At 50.2% G+C, this 26,514-nt stretch overlaps 1 protein-coding gene across 12 annotated transcripts in view; it reads right to left on the bottom strand.

Moving 5' to 3' along the window:
* RNF220 (ring finger protein 220) overlaps positions 1 to 26,514 on the bottom strand; it is a 221,322-nt gene that overhangs the window by 64,162 nt on the left and 130,646 nt on the right. For all 12 annotated transcript variants that reach the window (XM_086841306.1, XM_086841300.1, XM_086841304.1 and 9 more), the window contains 2 exons: positions 18,629 to 18,758; positions 5,347 to 5,392 (listed from right to left, as the gene is read on the bottom strand). In XM_086841306.1, coding sequence (XP_086697432.1) covers positions 5,347 to 5,392; positions 18,629 to 18,758 — 176 coding nt within the window. The remainder of the gene's footprint in view (positions 1 to 5,346; positions 5,393 to 18,628; positions 18,759 to 26,514) is intronic.

Here is a 26,514-nt window from a genome sequence, read left to right as displayed (position 1 = left end):
ACACGCCGCCCCCAGCCCGAAGCGCGGCCTCTCGCCGGCAGCCGGGGCAGGTGTCAGCGTGGGGACAGCCCAGCCCGTGCCTCTGACATTCTGCTGCCTCTCAAGGCCAGTCATTTGAGAGTATTAAAGTGCTGGACTCCTGCTTTCTGAGAGCCCTGGAAAAACATAAGGAGTCTATTTTTCTTAAACAATCCATCACAGCTGCTGTCAGCAGAACAAATACCCTAACCCTGCTTTTTATGTATCTATATGGCCTTTTTAATTTTTTTTTCCCCCACAAAGTGTTCCCTGCTTGATGCATTCAGCTTTAACTCTGCCGTCTAAATAGGTACTTATCACTTAACATGGAGGTGATGGCTTGACATGTTTTCTGTCTCCTGCCCTCCCCTCCACGGTAGGGAAGACGTCAAAGTGTTGCTAATAGCTGTTATCACTTGGGAACTGTAACCCGAAAGCAATAAGTGATACCAGGCCTTGCTGTGATTTTCCCCCTTAACTCTGCTAGCCATTTTTTATGTTATTGCTGGAGGATCCCTGACACAAAGATGCTACTATTAGAGCTGAGTTTCCTAGAAGCTTTTGGAGGGTCTACATTTGCTCCCGGGAAAAGTTAGAGGTAAAATTATCTAGTGGCTTTTAGCTGGCAGAGATAAAGGTGGGATGGAGCTGGGGATGAAAGGCTTAAATGTGAGAAGGGTGTGAATGGCGAATAGAAATAATGGTATCAGCAGCTTCTGGCCTTCACTGAAAAATTCCAGTGGTTCACAAGCAGAATAAGCTTACAGAAATGTGAGCTACTAATTAATTTCTGTGCATGTTACAATCACACCTGGGACTGCAATGGAATCTCTCTTGGAAGAGACACCAGCTACATGGTGGGAAAAGGGGCCTCTTCCAGCAGAGCCACCCATCAGCACTCTGGAGATGGAGGGGGAAAGAGGACTGGCCCAGGTGTGCCCCTCTCTGCTCCTTCTGCCAAATGCTGAGGTTTCCCCTGGTCTAATGGGAGGGTACAGCTGTTTGGCCCAAGGGGAGTGGGGGGCTTTGTCTGGTCATGGGGTAATTTGTTTTATGGAATAAAACCTGGCAGATGCTTGGTTTTGGAGTGACTCTGGTATTCATCACCCCAAACTGCAGGAAGCACAGCCAGCTAACACTCATCCTATGTAATTTCCTCTCCTTCACGTATCTGTGGGCTGTTATCCTGTCCCCAGTTTGGCCATAGCTTTGCCACAATATCCAGATTTAGCTTTTTAATCTTTCCTTGTAAATCACAGTTACAGAGGGAGGGAGCACAGATACAGTGAACAACTTCGCCAGAAGTCCCAGACTCCCAGTCTGTCAATGACACAAGAGAAGGAGTTAAAACCCCAGGGAACTGACACCCGTCCCCTGTTCCTACCACCAGACATGATATGAAGAAGTAAAATGACTGTGCTAGAAATTTCATCTCAAGTGAGGCAGCTGGGAAGGGCTTAATAGACATTCTGTCAAGGTTTAAGGCTCCAAATCTTGCTTGCTTTGAAGCTCTTTTTCCTTGGATGGCTTTAGTGGTCAAATTTCCCACTAGATGTTGTAATTCTCTCTCAAACTACTTGGTGAAGCTGTAAAATCATGGGGGTGGGTGGGGGAAGCAAAGAGCTCTGGCACTGTGGCTTGGTTCCCAGCTCTGCCGGAGGTCTGGGAGCAGCGTGCTGGCTGCCTGCCTGCGGGCACCCTCCCTGGAGCTGGGTGCACACCTAAACAAACCAGCCGCAGGCATCTGCTGGGTGTGTGGGATGGATTTTGCTCGTGGCCACTCACATCAGTGTTTGCAGCAAGAGCACAGCCAGAACTGGAAGGGGGAAAGGCAATTTGCAGCCATGTATTAGGAAGCAGCAGCTGAAAACGAATGCTGAACCCATCACAAGAGCTGGGATGCTTCATGGAACCCAGTCCCCTCCCCTTCAGTGATCAGTACCAGCTCTTGCACAGGGGATATATGTTTACCTGTTAGGTGACAGGTAACAATCTGCAGCTAATACCCTGAAATCCAGGCAGCAGTGAAGTGCTCTTAGGTAGCAAGCAGGACTTGGGGATGCTGACTCTCTAGGTACCACCAGCTGCTCAAGAAAGAGTGGGAACAGCTGGATTTACACCTCACCAACATGGGTTCAACCCAATGTGTGCTCCTCTCCTGCCTTGCAAGAGGCAGCCAAGGCAAGGGGAGAAAGGCAAGGGAAGAGCATGAAGTTGGGGAACAATACCCAAGGGAACCTCACACTGCTGACAGCTGTGTACAGACTCCTGGGTAGCCACCAGTCCAGACAGAGCCCCTGGTGTTCTCCATATGCCTCTGTGAGACATTACTGCTGCCTGCTCTGCCCGAGACCCAGGCTCTGGCCATGCTGGGGAGTGCTGCAGGGAAGCTCTGGCCTCTCAGAGGTCTTGGGCATGGCTGGCTTGGGCAGACCTTCAGAAGGGACCTTCTGGGTGACAATCTGCTTGGCTAAGTGCCTTGCCCAGAACTGGTGTACCACCATCTATGAGGCTTGGTCTCTAATGGCAGATGAGGATCCTGAATGCTGCAGATCCGTGGCACTCAGAACTGCCCTTTGAGCTGCCTTTACAGAGAGGGAGCCCAGGCACTGACTAGCAGTGCTGGCTGGAGCCCCAGCTTACAGCCCTTTCCTGGCTGTCACTGCCACAGTCAGCTCTGATAATAGAAGAATCTGATACAATAATCCTGCATTCATCACATCCCATGTTGAGTGATTGGATTTTCTTTGACATATTGCCATGAAAATTGACCAAGTGCAGTGAGTGACAGCTCTTCAGGGGCAGGGGAGCAGTGAGTAAGGAACATGCATTTACATCTGGGCTTTTATTGTCCAGAGAGATGTTTGCTGGGGCAACTGTGGGGAAGGGGTGGGAGCCGAGCTAAGACACAGAACATGGGAAGATTAAATCCCAGTCCCAGCTTCCCCCCAGGAAGAGCTTCAGGCCAGCATAGAAGTGGCAATGGATATGATGCTATAGGCAAAGGTCCTAAATAAGCCCTAAAGTGTAGTTAAAGCCACTGGTGGCCACGGAAGTAACTATCAGCTTGCAGTCAGTTTCCATGGCCCTGAGTGAAACCAGTTTGCCCTTGTTTGTTTTGCCATTAGATGCCCCTGAGGGATGGGGAGGTGCAGCCCCTTCTCCCGTTGCTGAGCTGCTGGAGCTGTTGGCTTTTTTATTGGCACCAAGAAAAGGACTGGCTAGGAAACATTGCAGCAGTTTCGTTCCACCAGTTCAGAGTGGTACAGACCTCCCCTGGAGTGCCTGCCAAACCTCCAGTGATGCCTGGGTGCCTGGACATGGACTGCAAGCCCAATCCCGGAGGTCTGTACCCCGTCCCTCTGCCTGGGACTGTATCAGAGGCACTTGACAACCTGATGGGCCATTCACACACCTTGTTAGAAACATGCAGTGGGCATAAAGGAAAAGAGCAGCCTGCATCTCCCCACCACCCTCCTCCTCAATCCCACGTGGTTACAAAGGGGCCTTTAATACCAATCTCAGGTGAAGGTGACAGCACTGTGCCTTCCCGTGCCACACAGGACTTGTCTCCCAGCAAAAGCCACATAGAAATAATGAATCCTCCTGGGCTGAGAAGCTTTCAAGCTCTCTGAGAAGGGAATGAAAGATTTCCTGATTTCACCCTCTCCCTCCCTGCTCTCCTGGCTTCTTGAAGTTAATGTTCTTAGTCCCAGACGTGACGGGCAAAGGGAAAAGATCCATGTGGTGACAGGGGACGATTGATCTCTTTTACACAGAACGACGCTCCAGTCCCAGTTTAATCCCCTTGCTCAAGGCAAATGGGATTCTTTGTCAATGGAAACTTCAAAAGCCTGGCCCTGCCTTGAGATGGACCTTCTTCTTTATCTGGTCTCTGTCAGTCACTCACTGTGTTTGCCTCCAAACAGCTTATCTGTCTTCCTAGCTATCCTTCTCCCTCACAGGTGATGTGTTTGGGACTGTTGAGTTATCTACACATAGTCCTGATGAGGAGGGAACAGGAAGATTGCAGTCCAGATGCTTTCATTTTGCTGGTGCCCTTTCCAGCTCCTTCAAGACATCCCAAGGCAGCTTCACACTCTGTGGATTATCAGCAGTGGTGGGTTTGGGGATTCCTCTCTGTTCTGCTTGTTTTCATGGGAGAAATAGTCAGGTCTTCACTCTCCTCCTAATCTCCCTGGGACTGGACATAAAGTATAGTTATACAGGAGACAAAGGTGTGGAGCACTATGGAGTATCATTGCAATTTCTTTTTTCCCTTGAAGGGTTTGGGAAATTGTTGGGGTTATTTGGGAGTCATCCCTACCTGCCAGGAACTCAGGTCAGCACAGTGGGTCCTAGGCCTCTCCCTTGGTGGGGCACACAAGGTGTTGATGTTCTTGGCAAGAAACCCAGCCCCAAGGAGAAAATCTAGAACTGAAATGTCAGTCTTTGCTTCTGACATCACATGCCAAAAAAATCACCATAAGCATCCAGAAAAAGCAGTGGGGAATGAGACTTAATTCTAATAAAACAAGCATGAAGACATCTCCTGTGAGAGATGCCCTGCACTTGTCTGGAAGCCAGGAGCCTTCCTCACTTGGACTGTGTCATCAGAAGTGTAGGAGTACCTGGAGCCCTTGCCTTTGCCCACCTTGGAGAGGACAGCATGGTTTTCAAAGGCTGTGCAGCACCCTGCAGTGCTCCTACCTGCTCATCTGCTCAAGCTCCGGTCTTTCCCACCCTTGTGCCACATGAAGTCCAGCTGACAGCAAATAATTAAATGATGTCCTTTGCTCTGTGAGTTTTGTATTTCTGCATTCTGAGCCAAAGGGATGGGAGGCGAGTCCGGGGGAGGGGACTGAGGCTGAGATGGGGTCTTTTAGTGATTTGGGCTCCTCCTTGGGTGTGCTTCACTCCCTTGAGGCAGGCCCACTCTCCCCTTCCAAAGCTGGCATATGGCTCTGGCTCCAGGAACTCCCACACGTGATTTCCCAAGCTGAGCTCAGGCTGCGTGTGATCAGCTTTCATTAGCTGTCATTAGACACAATCTGGAGTCCCAGAGCCCAGCAGGTCCTTCAGCTCCACCGTTCCTCGGCTGCACAAGGAATGCAGAGCCCTGTGCAGGGACTTGGCTGCTCCAGCCCAGCGGCTGAGTGGGGACAGCAGCTTTCCCCAGTGTCACCAGCCCCCAAAGTATGGCCACCTTCCTGGAAGACAGCAAGTAGCAGGACAGGGAGCAGGCTGGGAAGGTGAAGGGGTGTAAAGAACATCCCTTGGAGGACAGGAAAAATATGCTAAACCAAGACATGAGGTTTGCTCACTTACCTTGGGGGTGCCTGCTGCCATGGCATCCTTCAGGATGGAGCTCTTGCTGCCAAGAGAGAAAAGAACAAGGTCAGTCACAAAACTGGCAGGCAAGGAGGGGAGTGCTTTGAGAGATCTCATAAGGTCAAATAGGAAAGCACATTGTTTCTCTTCTCTGGACCAACAAGAGCCTCCTCACCCTGACTGGAGTGGCATGGGAAGGAGAGCAGTGCCAACTATTTCTCCAGCTGTAACAAAATGGTCATACAAGTGGAAGTCCCCAAATCAGCCACATGAGTCAAAGACTCTCCCCCTGCCTGGGGCTTGCACAGCTCCTCTCCCAGCACTGGGAAAAAGCAGAGGGCAAGTCTGCAGGGGGCAAGTCTGCAGGGGCACAGGGAAAAAAGCCAGGCAGAGGGGAGCTGAGGTGGTGAGCCCTGTGAAGGGTCAGGCACAATGTGAAAAAGAATAGGAAAGAGGATGAGATTAAATCGGTGTAAGAGCAAGGGAAAAAAAGATTTCCTCAGCTCCAGGCACACTGGGGAAGCAGCAGCTCTGCTGGAAGCTGAAGTGATTTGTTAATTCAGCTTGTTCCCCATTTAGCAGGGAAGGAGGTCCCTACCCGGTGCTCCTCCTCGCCTGCCCTCGCCAGCGGGAGATGCTATAGATTTAATAACACCTTCCCCCCTCCAGACAGGTTAAACTTGAAACAATTACATATCAAAGCCGACATGGCGGGGAGGCCTGCACTGTAATTTTTTGGTTATTAAAGTAATCTCTCTCATGTAAATTCTCCTGCTAACATGCTGCAAACAGCATTAGGAAATAAATTATTTCCCCATGATTCGATTTGTCAATGCAAAGCACCTGCAGCAGGCAAAAGGCTCTTGAAATATGTTGCCAAGCCCAGTGCCTGTGCTTGTAAGCACATGCTGGTGGGGCGGCTGGCTCCCAGCTCCCCATAGCCCCGGGGAGATGATGGATGGATGGGTGGGTGGGTGGGTGGAGGGGGGAGGGTAGTGGGGAGAGGCGGGGGCTGGGGAAAGGGGGGGAATGGAATTGTGTTTAATAACAAAATTTGTATGCAAGCCTGCATCCCAGGCTAAGGATGAGTGATCGGCAGCCAGAAAGTATTAAAAAGCCTCGCTAAACAGATGCTGACAATAGAACAAGACATATCAAATCAGATCTACTTCAGAAACATTAATATACACACGCACACACACGCTCGCCCGTGCGCGCGCACCCGGCTCTGCACACCCGCGCTCTTTTCTTCTCAATCACAGCAATATGGGAGACATCAATAAATTTTTATGAGACTTTTAGAAGATCAACACGGTAGTAGATGTGACAAAAAAGCAATGTGCCTGTCATGTTCGCTTTGTCGGGGACACTTTAGCCCCAGATGCCGAGCTGCAGTGCCAGCAGGGAAAAATTGAATTTGGCTGGCTTTAATCTGCCTTGATTTGGCAGATGGCTGGGTGTTATGAAATGAGCAGGGATGGAGGAAGGTGTTTTCTCCTGGGGCTATGGCCCCCCTCCTCTCCCAGTGCTACTGCCTTTTGCCCCCTGCCCTGAAATGGTGGAAACACACAGTTATCCATTGCCATCAGGTCACTCCAAATGCCACAGCTCTGCTCCCAGCTATGGTTCCTGGGGACCACGGATGGATGGGCTGAGGCATCACCTCCTACACAGCCCCAGTTCCCTGAGGGAATGTGCTGTGGGATGCTCACCAACAGTACAGGATGACCCCTGTGTCCTCTCTCCCAGCTCTGCTCCCTACCCTCAGGAGGTGTCACAGAGTAGTTTTAGTTCCTGCTGCCCACTGAGATGCAGCCCTGGCACCACTTCAAGCCTGTGCAAGAGCAAGCAAGATGGGAAAGATTTCCATTCCCCCTCCACCTCCAGCATTACCCTGAATTCCTCAATCACATGAAGTGTGAAACAACTTTTTTTTTTCCTTTTATAATCCAAATGCCTTGTTAAAAAAACAAACCCATTTCCTCCCTTTTCTTGTTAAAGGTGTTTAAAATTATTTGTTTTCAAGGGAAAGAGGAAGAATATAATTAATTCCTCATAGAAATGGTGTTAGGGCCAGGAAACTGAAGTTTTCAGAATGAGAGTCTCTCTGGTCAGCCAAAAGATCAAGCCTCTGCTGTTGGGACCGATAAGGAAGGAGACTGATTTAGGTAACTTGGCAGACTTTATTTTATTCTTCATCTGGAGGATTATTAATACTCACTCCCTTTCTTGCAATGTAGCTCTACTCTATCACTAATAAGAGCTTGCAATTTGATTTTTTTTATATCCAGAGATACGTTAGGAATAGGCACAAATCCAGGTCATCCAAGCACCCAGATCCTGCAATTCAAGGGTGCTTTTCCCCATCCCACTGAAGAGCCCCCTGAATTACAAGGGCTGCAGCCCCCCGCACCTTTTAAGAATGCTGGCAGTGGGCTCAGGATCGAAAGGCTGTCAGCAAAGAGAAACCTTCCCTTCCATAAACACCGCAGACAAATTAAAAATGGTAAAAGGGAAATCAAGACCTTTAAAGTTCAAACACTTTTCGGTGCCTTTTAAAGTTTTTTTGCTCTAGGCCCTTGCAGACAGCACAATCTTTGGAGACCTTGGGATTCTCTTTAATCACCCAGCCAGGCTGCAGTGGTCTGAAATGATTACACATTTACATAGTAATAACCCCAACACTCCCCACATTATTTCATGGCTAGCATATTTCCACTCAGCGAGTGATCCATGTGTTTTAAATTATAACCTGTACATAGGAAATTAGTTACTAAGTACGATATTCACGGGCTCATCTGACACTTCTAATTAAGGTGATTTACACAGAATTATCTTATGAAATAAAAAAATGGTGTTTTGCTAGCTAATAAAATATAATTACTACCCGCTTTTCTAAGTTACAGTTAGTTTTAATCTATTTGGGGAATTGTTTATCTAGTTCATTACAGCAAAACAACTTCTTTACCTTTTAGGCAACCCCCTCAAAGTACCAAAGAAGAGCAAGGAACACCCTGGGAAGACCCAGTGATTTTGGCAGCCTCCTCTCTCTCCTGAAGACCTTGCACTTCCAAGTGACACAAGGCTGCTTCCTCACTGGCTCCCTTCCTTGGGGCTGAGACACCAGTTCTGTCAGTGCATTCATGCATCCTCATGTTTGATGTCCCCATGGGGACAAAATAAGGCCCCTGCCCTGGTGCTGGCAGAGGGCTCTTCCCAGTGCTGCAACTGCATCACCCGTTAACAGGAGCAGCACACCAGATCCCCACATGCTCCGTGACACACCACTCATTTAGATTAGGGAACATCAGCTTTAAGAGGAGCCTTTCCTCTCAATGAGGCTCTTCACAATGAAAGCAGAACTCAGGCTACACCAGAGACATGCAGATGTCCTTTAATGCTAGGCACACATTTGGTTAGGAGCATCCCCAGGTGCAACTGGGAATCCCCTGGCATGTCCCTGAGTGAGCTTCAAGGGGCTGTTCAGGCCCAGTGCTTCTGTTCTGATTTCCCAAAGGGCAGCTCAGCAAGCCAAGTATGTGCCCTCCTTATCCAGTCCTGGGGTTTCCTCTACCTCTGCCATGGTTGTTATTACACACAGTGACCTTAAAGCCTATTTACTTTGTTATGGTCCTGCCTTTTGGGGTGTGCTTGCCATGGGAAATAAAAAGGCAATACGCAAGGAGCGGTCCCTTATCATCCCCATGAATGGAAGCTGATGCTTCTTCCCACAGGGAAAAATCAGGCCACTAGCTGAAGGTTAAGTTCTCTGAGCTTAGACAGTTACAGTTGTTTCTGCTTATCCCTGAAGGACACTGAACCAGTAAGCAGCAGGTTAGAGAGCTGCTTCTATGCAGCTGGAGTCTTCCAGCTCTGCTACTCTTCCACAAAATCCCTTCTCAGAAGCTCCCAGTTTGACAGGCATCAGCCTGTGCAGCTCCCAGATGACATCCTGCAAAACCAAAAGATTTTTTGCAGCCAATGGATGTATTTAATAAAAAAAAACCCAAAAAACCCAACAAAACCAATTGGAAGCAATTTATTTTTAGCTGTGGGACTTGTGGCTTGAATATGCAGCCTTGGGATGGGAGCCCCGGCAGCAGCAAAAGCCTCCGGCAGAGCCGTGTGGATGGCTACGCCAGCTGTAATGGAGCAGTCGCTGGGTAGAGAGGGAATTGGATTTTTGTGAATGCCAGTTTAAATAAGTGGAAGTGTCACTTGATGCTTAAATAAGGAAATGGGAGTTTGATTTTACACCTATCTGTAGGTGACAGCCCTCAGCATGACCAGGTGTGATCTGTGCCGTCACAGCAAGCACACTGGGATTTTTAACCTGCTGTGGCTCCTCCAGTGGCACCATGGGATCATGATAGGAAAAGGGGCTGCATGATGGTAAAGAATTGCCAGAGAGGCTGCAGTCAGGGCTTGAAATCTTCTACACCTACAGTGCCAGACGTGCTTCCCACATACTCCTCCAGTCAGTATTTGTGAGACCTCAGTGACCAACACAGTCAGTTGTGACAGATCTGACCCACAGGGCAGTCACCCACCTCCCCCAAAGAGATGAAATGCAGCAGAATCATAAAACACTGTGGCATGACCTGACCACGCTGAAATCCCTTATTTGCTCTGTCCTATTCACATCCCCAACTCTTTCTGCCCTGCTGTTTTTTCCTTTATCAACCTCTGGTACCCCCTGTCCCCACTCAGCGTGGATAACAGATTTCTGGGTGAGGATGTGATGGTCCATGTGTGCAGGGCCAAAGAGGAGACTGTGGCTGGGGGGTAGTTTCATTTCTCTCCCACTATTTGAAAAGGAAGTGGCTGGAAAAATAAAAAGGAAAATCAGAGGGAAAGGTCATGCATTAGATTGATTTGGGGGGCTCTTTGCTACCATGGCTATAATGACTGTTTAATTATTCCCAGCTCATGTGGCAGTTCAGAAGAGGCTCTGCAGAAGATATGCATTGCTCCAGGGTAAATAACTGACCGGAGATTTATTTCTCACCCTTGGGTTTCCACACACCCCTTCCCAGGCCTCCTGCTACCCTGAGAGTCAGCAGCAAAGGAAGGCTTTGCCCTCCAGAGTTCCTAACCTCAGCCTTCAAATCCATGCCCTGGAGTCAGGGAATGGACTGCAGGTATCACAGCTCTGAAGGCAATTTAAGGAGTGTTCATAACCCTTTTAGGGCACTGCATGGACAAGGGAAAATGTGACCCACACACTTTTTTCACTTGCTGTGCTACCCTGGAAGTTCTGACCCATGAGAAGTGCTTCTCAGCTATGAACTCTCATTATGGACAGTAGTCTCTGCCTTCCCTGGGGTCTGCCATGGAGGAGAGGAAAGGGGCATCTCTAAGCAGGGCAGGCAGCTGCCTGGCTTGTGCTCTCTCCGTAGGAAAAGCCACGGGTGAAGGGTCCAGGCTGCTGTCATTGCCACCCTCTAAATGCACAGGAGGAAGCTGGAGGGTCTCTCTTCCCTTTCTGTCCATTATTAATCTGCCACAGTGAGGGGCAGGGACACAAATCAGAGGAGGAATGAAAGAGGATAAATCCATGGTATCAGCAGCACCACATTGGCTAGATAATAAACAGACTCCTCTCCTCATAAATTTCTCTCCATTCCTACATGTTTCCCCACCATCAACACTGGCAGACCTGGAGCTGGACTGCTCCTGGCCTTTCCAGTGTCCTGGCTGGTGGGAAGATCTGTGGCTTTGCCAGGGAACCTGGGTCCCTCCACCTGGTTTGGCATCTTTCATTCCCTGCACAGACTGGGGTGCAGCATGAGCACGAGGACGGCACAGTGGAGCCTCATCCCAGCTCACTGGAGTTTAGAGGATGCATGGGACACCTGAGGAGACTGTGGTGAGGTGATCCTTAATAGCATGTGGAGTGGGTGGGAGAAGCACTAGAGACACAAAGCACACTTCAGTTTACTTGGTAGATTCTGTCTCAGTGCCCCAGGGTGGCTTGCTTTCACTGCCCCAACACCACACTGTGTCCTCACTCCTCATTTTGGCAGCAGGCAGCTCACTCACTTCTCCACACACCACACAGGGATGTGACCCTGTTAGCTGCCTCCTGGTGGCAGGTGGTCCTGGCCCTGCTCAGGGATCACCAAGAAGCTGACACTTTCAGGCAAGTTTAATTTAAATCTGGCAGTAGTTAAAGTGCTGGAGAAAGCTTCAGGTGACACCACTCAGCTGGAGATGCATCTGTACCTGGAACTGGACATCCCTGACTCCAGGGCTGAGGTTCTGTGCTGAACACCTCTGCCATGGGTGGCATGGGATGCTCCCCTGGTGCTGTGGGGCAGGATTCTCTCCCCAAGGGAATCAGGGTAGAACAGGATGTGAAAACCCATTCTGTGTCCCTAGAGCAGCTCCCAGACCTGTCCCTGCAGCCTGGTTTTGCTGGTGAACATTGGCTGCAGGACAATCATGGAGGACTCACACCCAGGAGGAGCAATGAGTAGACGGGCAATTAACTCTTGATTGAACACCCTGGGGGATACCAGAGCCCTTTGGGAAAGCCCCTGGGAGCACTGGGAGGGCACAGCCAGGGAGAGGGTGCTGCAGGAGAAGTACCCAGTCCCACCTGCAAAGCATGCTCAGGCACTTAATAGTACCTGTCCCCAGCATCTCCCAGGCCTGGATTTATGCCTTGAGGGGTCACCTCTGGTGAGACTCTAATAACACGACTTTATTAGCTTTCTTGTTCCTTCTTTAAGATACAGTAGCAAGGGGGGAGGAGGGCAGCAGCACCTCGGGAAAGAGCGGGGGTCGTATGGATAGGAAGCAGCTGCCCTCGCAGTTCCCCTTCTCGGTGACAAGGGGGAGAGGGAGAAAAATGATGCTCTCTCGAAATTTATCATGCACCCAATTACAATGTTAATTGGCAAGTCCCAGAAATCAATTAATTCGCAAATTTTTTTCAATTAAAAATTAAGATAAATCATAAAACGTTATTAAGCAAAGGCCAAACTCCATGAACTTTTTTTTTTGTAGGTATCTGGGTTTTCTTTTTAATTTAAATAAAAAAAAGAGCTGTGTTGCCAAAGCCCGATGCCCTTGAGTGCCTTTGCTGAAGCGCAGGGGGCTGTCATCAGCAGGACTGGGCTGAAGACAGATAAAAAAATATCGACCAGTCGGACACACTGCTTCTGCTTTATTGATCAGGCGGGAATTTAACTTGCTGTGCATATCCACCGTGTCAGCAAGGGCCACAGGCGAAATTAAAAGTACTTGGCTTGGAGATGTCGCCTTGATACTGGGGGGTGGGGAGAGATGGAGGGAGGGGGAAGAAGAGGGGGAGAAAGGGAAGAAAAGAAAAGAAAAGAAGGTGGAAAAAGAAGAGGGGAAAAAGAAGGAAGAAAGACAGGGATAAGTTGAGGAGCAGGAGGTTTCAATGCCTGCTTGCAGTCTCACTTGTTGGCCAGGGTTCCTTCCTCTCTCTGGAGAGCCTGCAGGTGTCTACTGCATGCAAGGAAGGGAATAATGTATTCTAACAGAACACTGGAAAAAACCCTTCTCACTCAAAACCATTTCTAACCTCTCTCATTGAGAGGCTGGTGGACCTGCAGCATTTGCTGCACAGAAGTCTGGGGAAGTACCTGGTCATCAAGTTAAAAGTCCTGAGGCATAAATCAAGGAGACCTGAGGCGAGAGCCATGACCCTGATGTGACACATGACAACAGAGCTAATTCGGGTTTTACACACTCTATTTATCCTGCTGGGCCTGGTAGCACAGCCACTCGCCCTTCCCACAGCAGCCACCCACACTGGCCCTGGGAAGGTCTCCTCAAAGGTCCTTTGGGACAATACAGCACTTGGCAGATCCCACAGAAATGAACACTTCCCTGGGGCAGTGCAAGGAGCAGCTGTATTTAAACAGAGCAGGAGGGGGGTGTGAGCCACATCTTGTAATGTGCTCTGGGTCCTTATTGTGACAGGAGAAACAGACCAAGCCCCTGGCATTTGGTCCCTGACACAGGGACCACAGGGATGATGTGCTTGCCAACTTGTTAATTTGCAGGTGTCTCCAGTGCAGACTCTGAAGGGCTAGCATGGGATGACTTTAATCAGAAAGACCACAAAACATTGAGAAAGCAACCTGTGAAAGATGTGAAAAGCAGGATGCATCTCCATAGGTATAGAGCCATCTCTCAAGAACAGTCAACTTGCCTTGTGACCAGTTTATCTCCCAAGGTCCCACATGTGTTTCATCTATATTGCTAATTTACTCCTTATTCCATATCTCACTAGGCCCAGAGCTGCCTCTGTCCCCTGAGAAGAGCTACTGCTGTCCCTCTCTACATAAAGAAACCTGGAACTGAAGATTCTCACAGCAGGGTGAGGATGCTCTGTGCAGTGCCAGGAACTGAAGAAGCACTTTCTGTTCCTACCCCGGCTGCAAAAGAAGAGAGGATTAAGAACAGTGAGAGGAAAAGAGCATGTGTGCAAACAAGGGAGAGGAAGCTTCAGACAGAGCCCAAAGGAAGATTTAATCCTGGGCAGAGGTATACTGAATGCTGCTACAGGAGCTGGAGCACCATAGTCCTGTGGTTGGCTCTTTTCCTCTGACATGAATCAAAGCTGGCTCCAAAAGTCAAGCTAAATCCCCCATCTGGGCACTTCACCCGCTTTGACACAGGCCTTCCCACTGCATCTTTCTCTGCCCTCCTTTGCCTGACACTATTTGGTTCTTTCTGACAGCATCTTTGAGGTCAGAGAAAACAGCCTGCAGCACTTTCCATTTGCACCAAGGTGCAAGACCCCAGTGCCCTCTGTGCTTCAGGAAATGCTTCGTAATCACAGAAGCAGAAGAGAAATTATTCCTGGACACACAGAAAGGTCATTAGGGGAAATCAGTAGCTCCTGAGATGCTGGATGTGCAGGGATGTGTCCCCACGCCCCCAGCAGAATGACAAGGAGCAATGAGAGCTGCTGGCCTGGGCTGGCAGCAGCCAACAGGTGGGCACAGGCTTTGTAGCACAAACATGCTCAAAAAAATTACTGATTGCAAAGGAAAAAAGAGAAAGAAAAGTGAATGAGGGCGGAGTTTGCACAGCCATGGGGCACTTTGAGAACATCACCACCCTCACTGCTCTACTCCCTGGACCACTCCCCAGCTATATTGATACACCTCATCCACTTTGGGGAGGTGAAATCCTAGCTCTGAAGCATAGGTTTGCTGATGGTAATGCAGGGGAGAATCTGGCAGCTGTCACATGGTGAAATAAAAACATCTCCTGCCAAATATATTTTTTTAAAGGAGCATTGCATATTCAAGAAGAGATTGTTATGCTATTAAAACCACTGCATCCAAAAGCACATTCCTAACCTTCAAACTGCTGAACTCAGCAACTGTAATATTTGTAATGTGACTTCCTAAGGTTTTTTAAATGGCCAATAAATGTCTCTTCCCCAAACTCCAGAAAGAATCATTGTGGAGCATCAGCTGAGGCTGGCTCCAAAGGTCTTACTTCCTTCTTTACTTCTGTCCTCAAATTCATCTTTCCTCCCACCCTGAATTCGAACCAGAGCCCTAAACCTGCCCTTCTCCACCTAGCATCCCCTCCATCAGCAGTGCTCTGTGGTCACTGCCTGGGGAGAGCAGGCAGGAATTAAGGGTCTTGCTGTCCACTGCCACCTCTGCTCACAGTATTTACCTGCAGGGTGACCCACGCAGCAGTGCACATGGAGATGTGTGTGTCCTGAGGGACACCCCTGGGTGCTGCTCTAGAATGCTGTGCCCACCTGCACTCCCTAGGTAGTTCTAGGCTGGGGAAATGCAGCTGTAGCCAGAGCACCAGCTGAAGCTCAGAACTGGGGCCACTGACAGCTCCAGAAAGTCTCACATTTCAGTGTGCTTTATTGCGAGCCTTTAACACGGGTGAGGTGTAAAACAAGTGTATATATATTGAGTGAGGATAGGATGATCACATCCAGATCAGCTTCATGCACACAGACCAGGAATATTCATGTATTCTGTGTCAACCAGCCTGGCTGAGGCACAGGGCATAGACATGTACAAAGGGTCACTGCTATTATTTCTTATCTTTACCTTGGGTGGCACTGAGCTGCTCAGATAGGCACCTTTTGCTCTCTAACTGTACAGGCAGAGCAAGGAGAGCATCCCTTCTGCCCTGCATCATCGGACACCCCTCACCCACCTCCCACTCTGCTGATTTGAGCCTGTGCTCTGCAAAGGTGAGTTCCAAGGTAATTTCTCTTTGGAGGAAGAATACCAACAGTCTTGCCTGGCAAGAGTTAAACCCCATAAAACCAAGGCTTGTAGTTTTGTTTTCTTTCAATTTATATCCTTCACTTAAAGGGGGGGCAGGTGAGGAGGAAAAGAGGGGGGAAAAAAAAGAAAGCCAGGTGACATATTCTAAGAGGGAGCACCGAAAACGTGTTAAGCACTTCAAAATCTCATATATTCAATCGGCCTCTGGCAAGACATCTGCCTAATGTTAGCGCTTAAATATCCTTTTCCATTTTACATGCATTCAAGTCTCATTTGAGCGAAATGAAACGGTATTATTAAAGGGAGATTTTGCACAAATGGCCTGAATTTGACATGTCAAGTTCAATGAGGCTGTTACATATGTAACACCAAAAAGGGCTCGGAGGCTGCCGGCTCTTGAAACAGCGCCAGTGGCTCAGAAATGAAATTTGCATTCAGAGAGCCCTGCTTCGCTGCGTGGAGCTGTGCACAAGGCTTGGTTGGACCCACACAGGGTGGAGGAGCCATGGGGTGAGCACATGCAGGTCTCTCCCTATGCTATGGGAGACTGGACACACCAAGAAGGCAGCTGAGCTAGAAACCCAGATACTTCATTCCCACTCAAGATAGCTTTCGCAAGGGAAAGCTGGACCCTGCAGCAGGGTTGGATCCTCCTGAGTGATGTTCCTCACTGGTCCAACAGCTGGTTTGTGTCCCTGGTACGTGCACAGGACTCCCTCAGCATGGGTGGGTGCTGCTCTGTTGCCAGCATGGCTCCTCCTGCCTCACTGCATGATGCTCGAGCTGGGTTGACCTTGAGATGTCCCTGTCCTGAGGCCAGGATGGATACATCAGTACTGCCTATGGGGGGGAAAAGCGCCGTCCCTGTCTCTGGGGGACAGAAAACCCCATTCCCACCAGCTGAGAAGGAGGTTCATTGGAGTGGGTGAATTGCTTGCGGTGATCTGGGAGCACAGGTAGCATCATCCAGGTGGTGCCTACAGCTTCCTTGTATCTCAGCCCCAAGAAGCTCCTGTGGTCACCTGAAGAAATCCCTTTTCCATAGAGTTGATCCAGTGCCCACAAAGCCGCCAGTGCTTCAGGCTCAGTGGGCAGGCGGGGATCTGCCTTCCTAACCCCGAGCACAGGAAATCTATGATTTTGTTGCAAATCATTAAGGTTTATTAAAACTTAACACCAAAAGCCATGATTGGCTGCATCCTCTTTAAATTAGAAAAAAAAAAAAAAAAAAAGCCCTTGGAAAGCAGCCCCCGGTTTGCTTCTCCCCATCAGACTGATAAGTAACAGCTGCTCAGCCATTTCGGTAACAAGTCGGTATTGGCAGGGAGCGGCCAGGGCTGCCGGTGCCCGTCACGTTTATAGGCCTACATTTTATTTTTATGTTTATTGGGTTATTTGAGATCATTATTAGTTTCTCTCTTCTCTTGTTGATGTGTTCTTGCTCCTGGCTTCTCCAGGCAGGAAAGGTGGGGGAATGGGAAATGGAGCAACCCACTATAGCAAGCTGCCTGCTGGGGCTGGGCACTGCATGGGACTCCAACCCCTCACACCCCACTGCCTGCTAATCCTGCCCACTATTCCTGCTCTTCCTGCATGCTGCTGCCAGTGGTGCCTGCATTGGTTCCCTCCAGGACTGGGAGAGCCCATCCCCATGAGGAGCTGCTGTGTTACAGATTAGCCTCCATCGCCCGAATCCACTGCCTAGATTGAACGTTATCTATCACACTACGGAGGGAGTCGTTATTTAATAATTAATAAAGACCTCTGATTCTTCCTTGCCGCCTGCGTGGTCGAGTGGAGCAGGCCAGGGAAGAGAGGGCAAGCCAGGGAGAGCTGTCTCCTCTCTAACTGCTGCTGTTATTTAAAGGAATAATGCCATTCTTTTTCATTTGTCAGCTGGCCCACAATGGCCCTTGTCACGCTTTATGATTTAGGGTTTCCTTTCCTTTCCCATTAAACGCCACCTTCCCATCACCACTTCGCGCCAGCCAGCCTCTGCTCCTGGCTTGCAGTTTCAGTTTCACTCTGATATTGGCCCAACTTCTTTGATGGGCTCCTCCGAGCACTAATTGCTTCTGTTCATTTAAACCTGTTCACTAATTTGCAGTGGCCCTTTATTAAGTTGGATGTGGCCCAAATTACACCATAAATTACACTTGCAAGGGGACTGGGTGTCGCGGGGGATAAATGCGCTGCCTGTTCGCTGCCTCCCCCCTTCCCTATCTTCCTGTGCAACACATAGAGGACGTGGTCTCAGCCTGAGGGTGCGGGTGCTGAATTTGGGATATCTCAGCTCAGATCCATTCTGGGAGGTCTCTCTCTAACTAAAGCTCCCTCCTGCTCCCTCCATCTTCAACAGCTATCATTGAATCCAAGAAGCTCCAAGCCAAGCAGGGATTGATTCTGCATCCTCTGCACTGTGTACAGCCATGTCACCAACCCATCACTCTGGTACACTGACACACATGTTGTCTCTTCTCTCCTACCACCTGGTGATGTAACTTTGTTTCTAGCAGGCAGTTTGATTCCTTTCCTCACCTTTTAATGACCGGAGAATTCATTAATAATTGAAATAAACACGCTCTTTCCCAAGGCTGCTGACTTTTATTAAGGCAGGGGCAGGGATCTGCCAACCCTTGGCTGCAGACATTTCCTAAATAACTGCTAGCAGTTAAAAGGCAATTATTATTTTTTTTAAATAGGTGACTTTTTTGCACTGGGGGTAGCAAAAGGGAGCTGAAGGCAGCTGAGGAACAGTGTGCACCAATGCTGTAGGGTTGCTCCATCATGGGATGTCAGCAATATGGGAACTGCTCACACATCCCCAGGGAAAGGTATGTCTGTGACTTCCGGGAGGAATTTCTGCCTGACTTTACCACTGCAGTGAACTCCAGGGAAATGTTTCTGCCCCACTGGCTAGCACCAGATCTCCCATATCTTGTAGCTGTGGGTATCACCATCTCTGCCACATGCAGGTGCCCCAGCTGGGTCACCAGGGATGCTGGTGGACCCAGGGAGCTGCTTACCTGATGTTCAGCTGCGTGAGCTTCTCCAGCTCCTGCTCCATGTGCTCCTGCAACTCCCCGGGGCGAAGAAGGACCTGGCAGATGGGGCAGATCGGAGCCTGGCTGTCAAACAAAGTTGCTTTCTTTTTGCCTGTGAGAAGGAAAAGAAGGGAAAAAGCTTTAGCTCCGATCAGCTGCCATCAGCATCATCTGTGCTCTTCTTTGGTTCTTGTCCTAGCACAGGACTGAAATCCAGGGATTTTCTCATGGTATATAATTCTCTCCCCGTCCTACAATCCCTGGGGAAAACAGTGGCTCTCTTTTGCAGTGGCACAGCAACTGACACAAGAGCATGCGAAGCCTGGCTGTGTTCCCTCCAGTTTTACAGGAAGAGCAGCAACTGCCCCATTCTGAAAGTGACTTTGTGCAAGCCTAGCTTCCCATTTGAGGTTCACGTGATACGACTTGGAGTAGATGGATGACACAACACTGCTCCTCTTCCTATTAACTCATTATAAAGAGCCATTTTCATCCTCCTTGACACTCCTGAAGTTGGGTGGATCAGGCTGATCCTCCCTGTAAAGAACAGAGCAAATCTCCATGGGCACACAATGTTAGCAGACAGAGGAGAACCCGTGGCATGAGGCTGTGGATGTGCTAGGGAGCTCACCCAGGATTGCTCAGCCTGTCCCAGGGCTGGGTTGGGGCCTCTTGTCCTCCCTGCATCACCAACAGCTTCAGACCCCACAACTGCCAGAGTTCTGGGACCCCTGGGGCTGCATCACCCCTTGGTGAGATTTGGGGCTGCCTGTGTACCCTAATCCCTAGCTGGGTTGAGTCTCTGGGCAGATCTGTAAGCGATGCATTTCCCCACATCCTCCTTACTCTCAATCCTGTCTTCTGCTTCCCTGCCCAGCCACATGTCCCTGGTTCACTCCCTGCTCTGAAGCCAATTTCTTCCAGCTCAGAAACTTTATTGCACCCTCTGTAAGGAATATACAGCGTCTATTTAACATAAAATAAAACTCTAAAGCAAACAATGAAGTTCCCATAAAAGAGGGAAGCCCGCGGGTCCCCAGGCCCCCTCTCCCAGCTGTACTAGCAGCTCTGCTCATGAGAGGGCGTGCGGAGCCTGGCTCAGATGGCTCTGGCAGGGAGAAATGTGCTTTACAGCTGCCTGTTGTCATCCAACATGAACCCTCCTGCTGGATTATTTATTTATGTATTAGACATGGATCAAATTGGTTAAATCTGAGTGAGAGGCAGTAATGCACAATAAAGCAGTCTGTGCTGGATACGAAGGGACTGTGTGCAATGTGGCCTTCCAATCAGGAGGCAAAAGGTGCCATTTTATGGCTCCTAATGATGGTGGAGCCCAGTTAAATGAATCCCCATTAAAGGAATAGACCTTCTCAAAGGATAAAACATCGGTGTGAGCAGCTTTACTGCATCCTTGCTTCTCCCTGTATAACTGTATGGCACAAGCATTTAACAAGAAAAAGGGTCTGGAATAAGTTTGAGAGTCACTTTGGCTTATCTTTGCCCTCCAATAGGACAAAGTGTATGTGTATAGTGTAAGCAGGGCTATCACTGGGATATTACTTGCCCTTTCCTTCAGCACCTCTATAGAAGATGGGAGAAACTGAGGCATAAGGGGCAAGTTGGGGCAGGCCAGTGCTATGGTGCATTCCCTGCCTTCCCAGCTTCCCTTTCCATTGGGAATTCTCCCATTTGCAAAGCCAGGAGGAAAACCCCACTGGTCTCTCCTCTGGACTTGGGCCACTCCCAGAGGCTCCCAGGCAGAACCCAGGTGCCTCAGATCCTCATTCCCATCATCCTTCTGCCAGGGAGGACACATTGTTTTTTGGCAGCTTGCAGCCCATGCAACTTGGAACATCTGCCTCTCTCCGCCTTCCCTCATGTTTAAATAATGCCCAGAACCCAACCCAAACCCAAACACCCAGCTCCTGCTGACCCTTGCGGGAAAGGTCGGCATTTCAGTAATTCCACCTTCCTCTTGGAGCTTTTCCACTTTTGTCTAGTGGGGGCCCAAAATAGTCCAGGAGCGTCCCCGACCACCTGCTATTTATAACCCCAACTTCACAGCAAAACAATGGAGCTGTCTGAGTCTCCCTCCCAAAATAAACAGGCAGCCTTTGAGCGGACGGGAAATCCTGCTGGATCCCTGCTGTGGGGTGTACAGATGGATGGGTAAACAGGCTGCCCTCTGCCCTACCACGCTGCATCCCTGCTCCTGGCCCAGGCCACTGCCGTGGGGCCCACAAGCCCCCATCATCATCCACAGCTTTGGCTGCTGGGGCTGGGATGTGCGCAGCAGCACCAAAGGGTGGAACAGAGGTTGAGCATCCCCGTGTCTCTGCTCTGCAGGGAGCCCAGAGATGTTCCTTTGCTGGAGGAGAGGATGGACTGTCCCAAACCATGGAACTGGGATTAGCAGCCTTGGATTGGGATGCTTAGTTAGGGTCCCGCTGGGGACCAGCTGGTACATCAGACTGGTGGGATATTTAACCTCCTGCACACCGAAGCCCTTGTGCTCTTCTTGTTCTCCAGTACTCTTCCATGGGGTGCATGTTCCTAAGCAGAGGCGACTTTGGTTTTCAATGGCTGGGGCAACCAGGAGGGGTCTCAGGCCATGGGAAGAAGCCTTGCTGTCTTCCATGGCTGCTCCTAACCCCAGCCCAGGCCAGCAGGAGAAATGAGCAGCAGTGGCCTTACCCATCAGCTACACCAATGATACAGTGATGAATTTGTGCCAAGGAAGGATGTGACAGCTGTCACTCCGCATCCCCATGACAGCCGGGGAAGATCCCCCTGCTCCGGTGAGTGCAGGAGGCTGGTGCTTGCACTGAAACAAGGGCTTCCAGAGGGGCAGGAGAACAGCAACCTGGACATACAGCCAAGTCCCTGATGTACAGATTGCAAAGCAGGAGACAGAAGGAGCCCCAGCTCCTGGCCCAGGGGGCTGACAATTGTGCTTTCACAGGAGCAAGGCTAAGTGCTACTGACAGGCAGAAAGGAGGGATCCTCTCTCGTGCCAGGAGGACACCTACGCAAGCCTCCCCAGGTCTGTGGAACCCGCTGCGTGCCTGCAGTGCAACAGAGGCTCCTCCTGGGATACGTCTCCCCAAATCAGCAGCATCCACATCTGCAGCATGCCCAGAGCCTGGCACACACCCACACTGTGGTGTCTTGCTTCAGGCAGTGGTACCCATCTTCATGGTGCAGGATGCTGGGTTTTGAGGAGAGGGAGAGAGGATGGGCATGGCAAGACCTCAGGCTTTGTGAATGCCAGGGTGGAAAGAGATACAGACATCCCACATCTCCTCTCCAGAGCAGGGACACCCTGATATCCAGGAGCAAACAAAGGATGCTGCATCATGCGTGTGGCTGGACCGTGCTGGGATGTAAGTGCTTACCCCTCCAAACGGAGGGCACTGATTTGACCAGGCAAAACAAAGGGCCCATATCCCTGAGCGGGAGGGACCTACGGCTGCTCCCTGCTTGTCCTTCCCTGCCCTGTGCCAAACCCGCTCCTGGGAGACACTGAATGGCTCTTTTCAGGCTTTTGTTTTTTGGCAGCTGTGTTTTTGTTTTCTTTGCCCCTCTCTCTCCCCTTCACTCTCTGGTTACTCAGTAGACTCGGCTCCAGTGTTTACCCTCCGCGGCTCTGCCGTGCTTCCCTTACTGCCGACCCCCCACTCGCCAGTGCCACAGAGATGAAAAGGCAGAGCCTTGGTGCTCCCGCTGTTTGCACGGTCTCCTGGGCTCTGCGGAAATGTTTAACTCCAAGTGTTGAAACCGAATATTTCCTGCTCTGAAAGCAGAGTGTTCAATACACAGATGCACCCCTGTGTGGAGGAATTTGTCCACAGGCTCTTTTCGGGGGCATCTGCAAATGTATCCCAGCCCAGGTAGGGACTGGACCAAACCCTCCTGATCCCACTGGGCAGAGAGGGCTGGATACTTCATTCAGTTACACTGATATGGATCCAAGATAATTCCTTTGGGAAATGTCTGATACCCTGCAAAGCAGCTGGTTATAGGACCTGGGCTCTAGGCTGGGAGCTGGGCTCAGGTTCTGGGGACACAAGCATGGTATTGAATAGGCACAGAGCCATGAAGTCATCCCTGCTTCTGCCCTGCACCTGTGCCCTGACAGCACTGCAGGGTGGGAGTGTGTCACTTGGAAGGCACAGCTTTCCCTTACAAGCAGAATATGAACTACTGTTTTGGAGAGCATCTAAGTGAAAAAAAACCAAGGAACCCAGCCCACCAACAGTGCTGACAGCACAGGATGTATACAGCACCTCATCACTACACAGCACAGGATAAACAATGCTCCCAAGTCACTCACTGAGCGAAGTTTACAAGGCATGAGGGCTCACTCTGCACAGGAGCTCAGCCAGTTGCCAAATGAATGAAATAAATTGTCTATAACTCCATTGCTCATCTGCACTGATGCACAGTCAGGTGCCTCCCCAGAAGCTGTTGCCATGGGTGGCACAGGCAGTGCCACCTGTGCCTCCCCATGCTGTCCTTCCTTGTCACCAGCTGAAGCTTGCTCTCATAAGGACCAGCTCTTCGGTCTCAACTCCTGATTTCTCCTACCTCAAACTCTTTTCCACTTCTCTGAGTACAAACCCCCCCCTCTGAGATGCCTCCCTCCATCTCACCCTCTTATTTCTGCTCTCTCCCTCTTAAACACTCCATCATTTAAACCCAATCAAAGCCAGTTGATCTGAAACTCTTCTGAATATAAATGGCCCCACTCTGGGGCCTTGCAGCCCTGTGCCCTGCTTTGGGGGCCGTGCTGAAACCAGGTGGGTGGTAATGGAAGTGCTGACACAGGCTCCTTGACAGCATCGCCACTGCCAGCACCTGTAATAATCCCTCCCGGCTGCTCTGCAACTCGGTTTCCGCGGCGATTATTTTCCAGTTGATGATGGGCTTGCTGTTATTTGTGTACTGATAGCAGGTATCTTGTGTGACAAGCCTCCTTTCCTTCCAGCTCAAAAAACAATAATTCAAAGAAAGCCCCATATTAGCTTGGAAATAGCAAAACACTCACTCTTCTCCTGGCGAGCTCATGCCGCAACTGATGAGGCTCACAGACCCCTGGTAGTAAGTGGCAGACAAGGCGGGGTGATGACAACGGTGGCTCAAGGCAGAGATGGTTCATGTGTCAGCACAGAGCACCCCAGAATAGCAGTAGAGGCAGAAAATATTTGGTAATAAAGTGAGGGAGCAGGAATAATGTTACTCATTGCTCTTCCATCTCCCTATTATTTACTGGTGTGGTCCCAGTGCTGTCCCCATGGAGCAGTGTCCTGCCTGCTGGGCACTGCCTTGGATCCTGCTGGTTGGCACCAAAAACTATAGGCCCCCAAAAACATGCACCTGAGATCATTCCTTCCCCCATTCCTTCCACCAGGGCCTTCCCATCCCTCAGGCTCCTGACTGGCTGGGGGATGCAGACCTCAACTTGCTGCCCAGGACCAGGTGCCCTGGATCTGGCCCCTGCTGCAGCTGCTCTGCACAGGGCAGCTGACACCCAGGTGCCAGAGACAGTGGCAGGCAGTGAGGTGACTCCAGGTTTGCGTGCTGTGGCTGGGTTCAATGTCTAGCTGTGATTGCATCCACAGCACAACTTAACTCTGCAAACACCCCACAGAGCAGCAAGCACATCCAGACCACTGAGGAATCACCCTGCATTGAGCAGACCTCCTTCAGAGCATGGGCCTTTTGGAGGTCTGTGCAGGTAGGAAGGTGGCAGAGGTCTGAAAAAATCCTTTTTAGGTAAGAAAATGTTTTTGAGGAATCACTCCTGCATCACAGCACAAAGATGCTGCAGAGCACCAGCAGAAGCTGGACTTGAACTGTGCTTGGCACAGCACAGGGCCAGTCCTGCCTCGAATCCAGCAAAGAGATGGGATGAGTGACAGCTAGATTTATACACCTAGGGTGTATAAAATACACAGAGACACAGATGGACAGAGGGACCTCTACAACCACATGAACAAACTGGGTCACCTGTACTCAGACTGCTGCATCCCTGACACTGCTCCCTGCTAAGGTACCCAGGCCACCAAGCAGCCTAGAAAATACACCTGCTTCTCCTGAGAGTGAAAACTAAAGAGGAATCTGAGTCAGAAAAGCTTGCTAATATATTGATTTCCTTCCAAAGAAAGAGTTGTTCTTGTAGCTGCCTGTCCAGACAAGCTGAATACCAGAGAAGACTGGTGTAAACTGGTACAGTGCTAGTTAACCCAAGCTAAGGTTGATCCCATGGGTCACTCAGTAAAAATGCATGCTTGAACAGCACCCTGGGCTCTTCAGAGGCTGTTGCATGTCCTGTTGGGTCCAGCACCATGTTTGTCATGGCGAGTGGCAGCCTGGCAGCAGGAGAGGTGAGGAACCCCTTGTGATCCAACCCTGGCTCTCCATCTGCAGAGATCATGGCTGCCCGGTGTGGGGCAGTGGAAGATGGATTGAGCTGGGCAATAATTTAAGAAACTGAGTGAGTCTGTACATCCAATCACTTTACAAATCAGGGGAAAGGGAGAGAGGAGGAAAGGCAGGAGCGGGGGGAGAAGTGAAAAGGCCGCGCAGGGAAATGCATCACAATTACTGTCTCAGCTCTAATGAGGAGCCTGTCATGAGGCTGTCATCCTGCGGAAAGCCACCTACTCAGAAAGATTCAATAAAAAAGTAGCAGAGAGATAAAAAAGAGATATATTTCAGCCCTTGCTAATATTCTTTTCATTTGTCCCAGCACAAAATAAGATACTGCACTTAACCGGCTCGGTTAAAATGAAAAGGGGGGGGGCGGGAAGGGAGCAGCATTGATCAATACCACTAAAAGCCGGGAGACACGGTGATGGAGTGCAATTTTTTTGTCTGTGCTGAAGCATAGCAGAGGCCCGGGCGGGGTAATTTATGATTCGTACGCATGCCGGCTAACTAGAGGCTGACAAGACAATGAATCCTCGATGAGAGGGACGCAGGCTGCTGGGAGAACTGGAAAGGGAGAGCATGACAGGGACCTGGGAGGGAGAGGGGAAGAAGAGGACTGGGACGGGCTGGTGGTGCTGCTCCATGTGGGGATGCTGAACTGAGCAGAGACTATTCCCCAGGTTTCACAAGAGGAAAGTAGAGAAACACTGAGAGCAAGCAAAGGAAGGCGGTTCACTGCCTCCATCCCTGCCTCCTCGCTCGCAGCTCCCAGCTGGGCAGCCTGCCCATGCAGGCTTCTCCCACGGAAGCATTACAGTGTTCAGCCACACCCATCACTGGGCTGGAGATTCACCAAACTAGGTCAGCAGGGGCCAAGGACATAGATGATCCCTTCTCTACTCCAGATTCTCTGACGAGTGCCATTATGAGTCTGGAAAAGCTCATGACCATGGAGTTGTATCTTGCTGCTATTCATCTTCTGCTCCTGGAATGAAACTGGAGTCTCCTCCAAGACACTGATGCATCTTCCAAACACAAGTCCTGGGAAGCAGCTGGGTCTCCCCAGCATCAGTGAGGGACCCCTAACTTCAGCGAACATGGCACGGCAGAAACACTGCTGAGGGAATCCTACAGCTCTGTTCTTCCATCCTGGGGGATCTCCTGGGGTATGATGCATCTCCTTCCCCCACACCCTTGAGCTGCCCTCCATCCCATGGGTCTTGTTATATCATGCACTCAAGACTGGCCAGGTTGTGGACAAACCAACCAGAGCCAGTGAGGCCCAGGGATCATGCCTACAGTTCTGAAGACTCCATGGCCCATGGGCAGTCCTCTTGCAAAATGAGGCCCTGAGACACAGCACACTTCCCAGCACACAGGCAGCCAGGCAGAAGACTCCAGAACTCCCTCAGCTCCTGTGTCACGTCTGCATC

Source organism: Cyanistes caeruleus, chromosome 9 (genome assembly GCF_971803275.1).
Source record: "Cyanistes caeruleus chromosome 9, bCyaCae1.hap1.1, whole genome shotgun sequence".
Taxonomy (NCBI): domain Eukaryota; kingdom Metazoa; phylum Chordata; class Aves; order Passeriformes; family Paridae; genus Cyanistes; species Cyanistes caeruleus.
The sequence above is the reverse complement of the archived record's forward strand: the minus strand, read 5'-3'. Positions and strand labels throughout refer to the sequence as shown.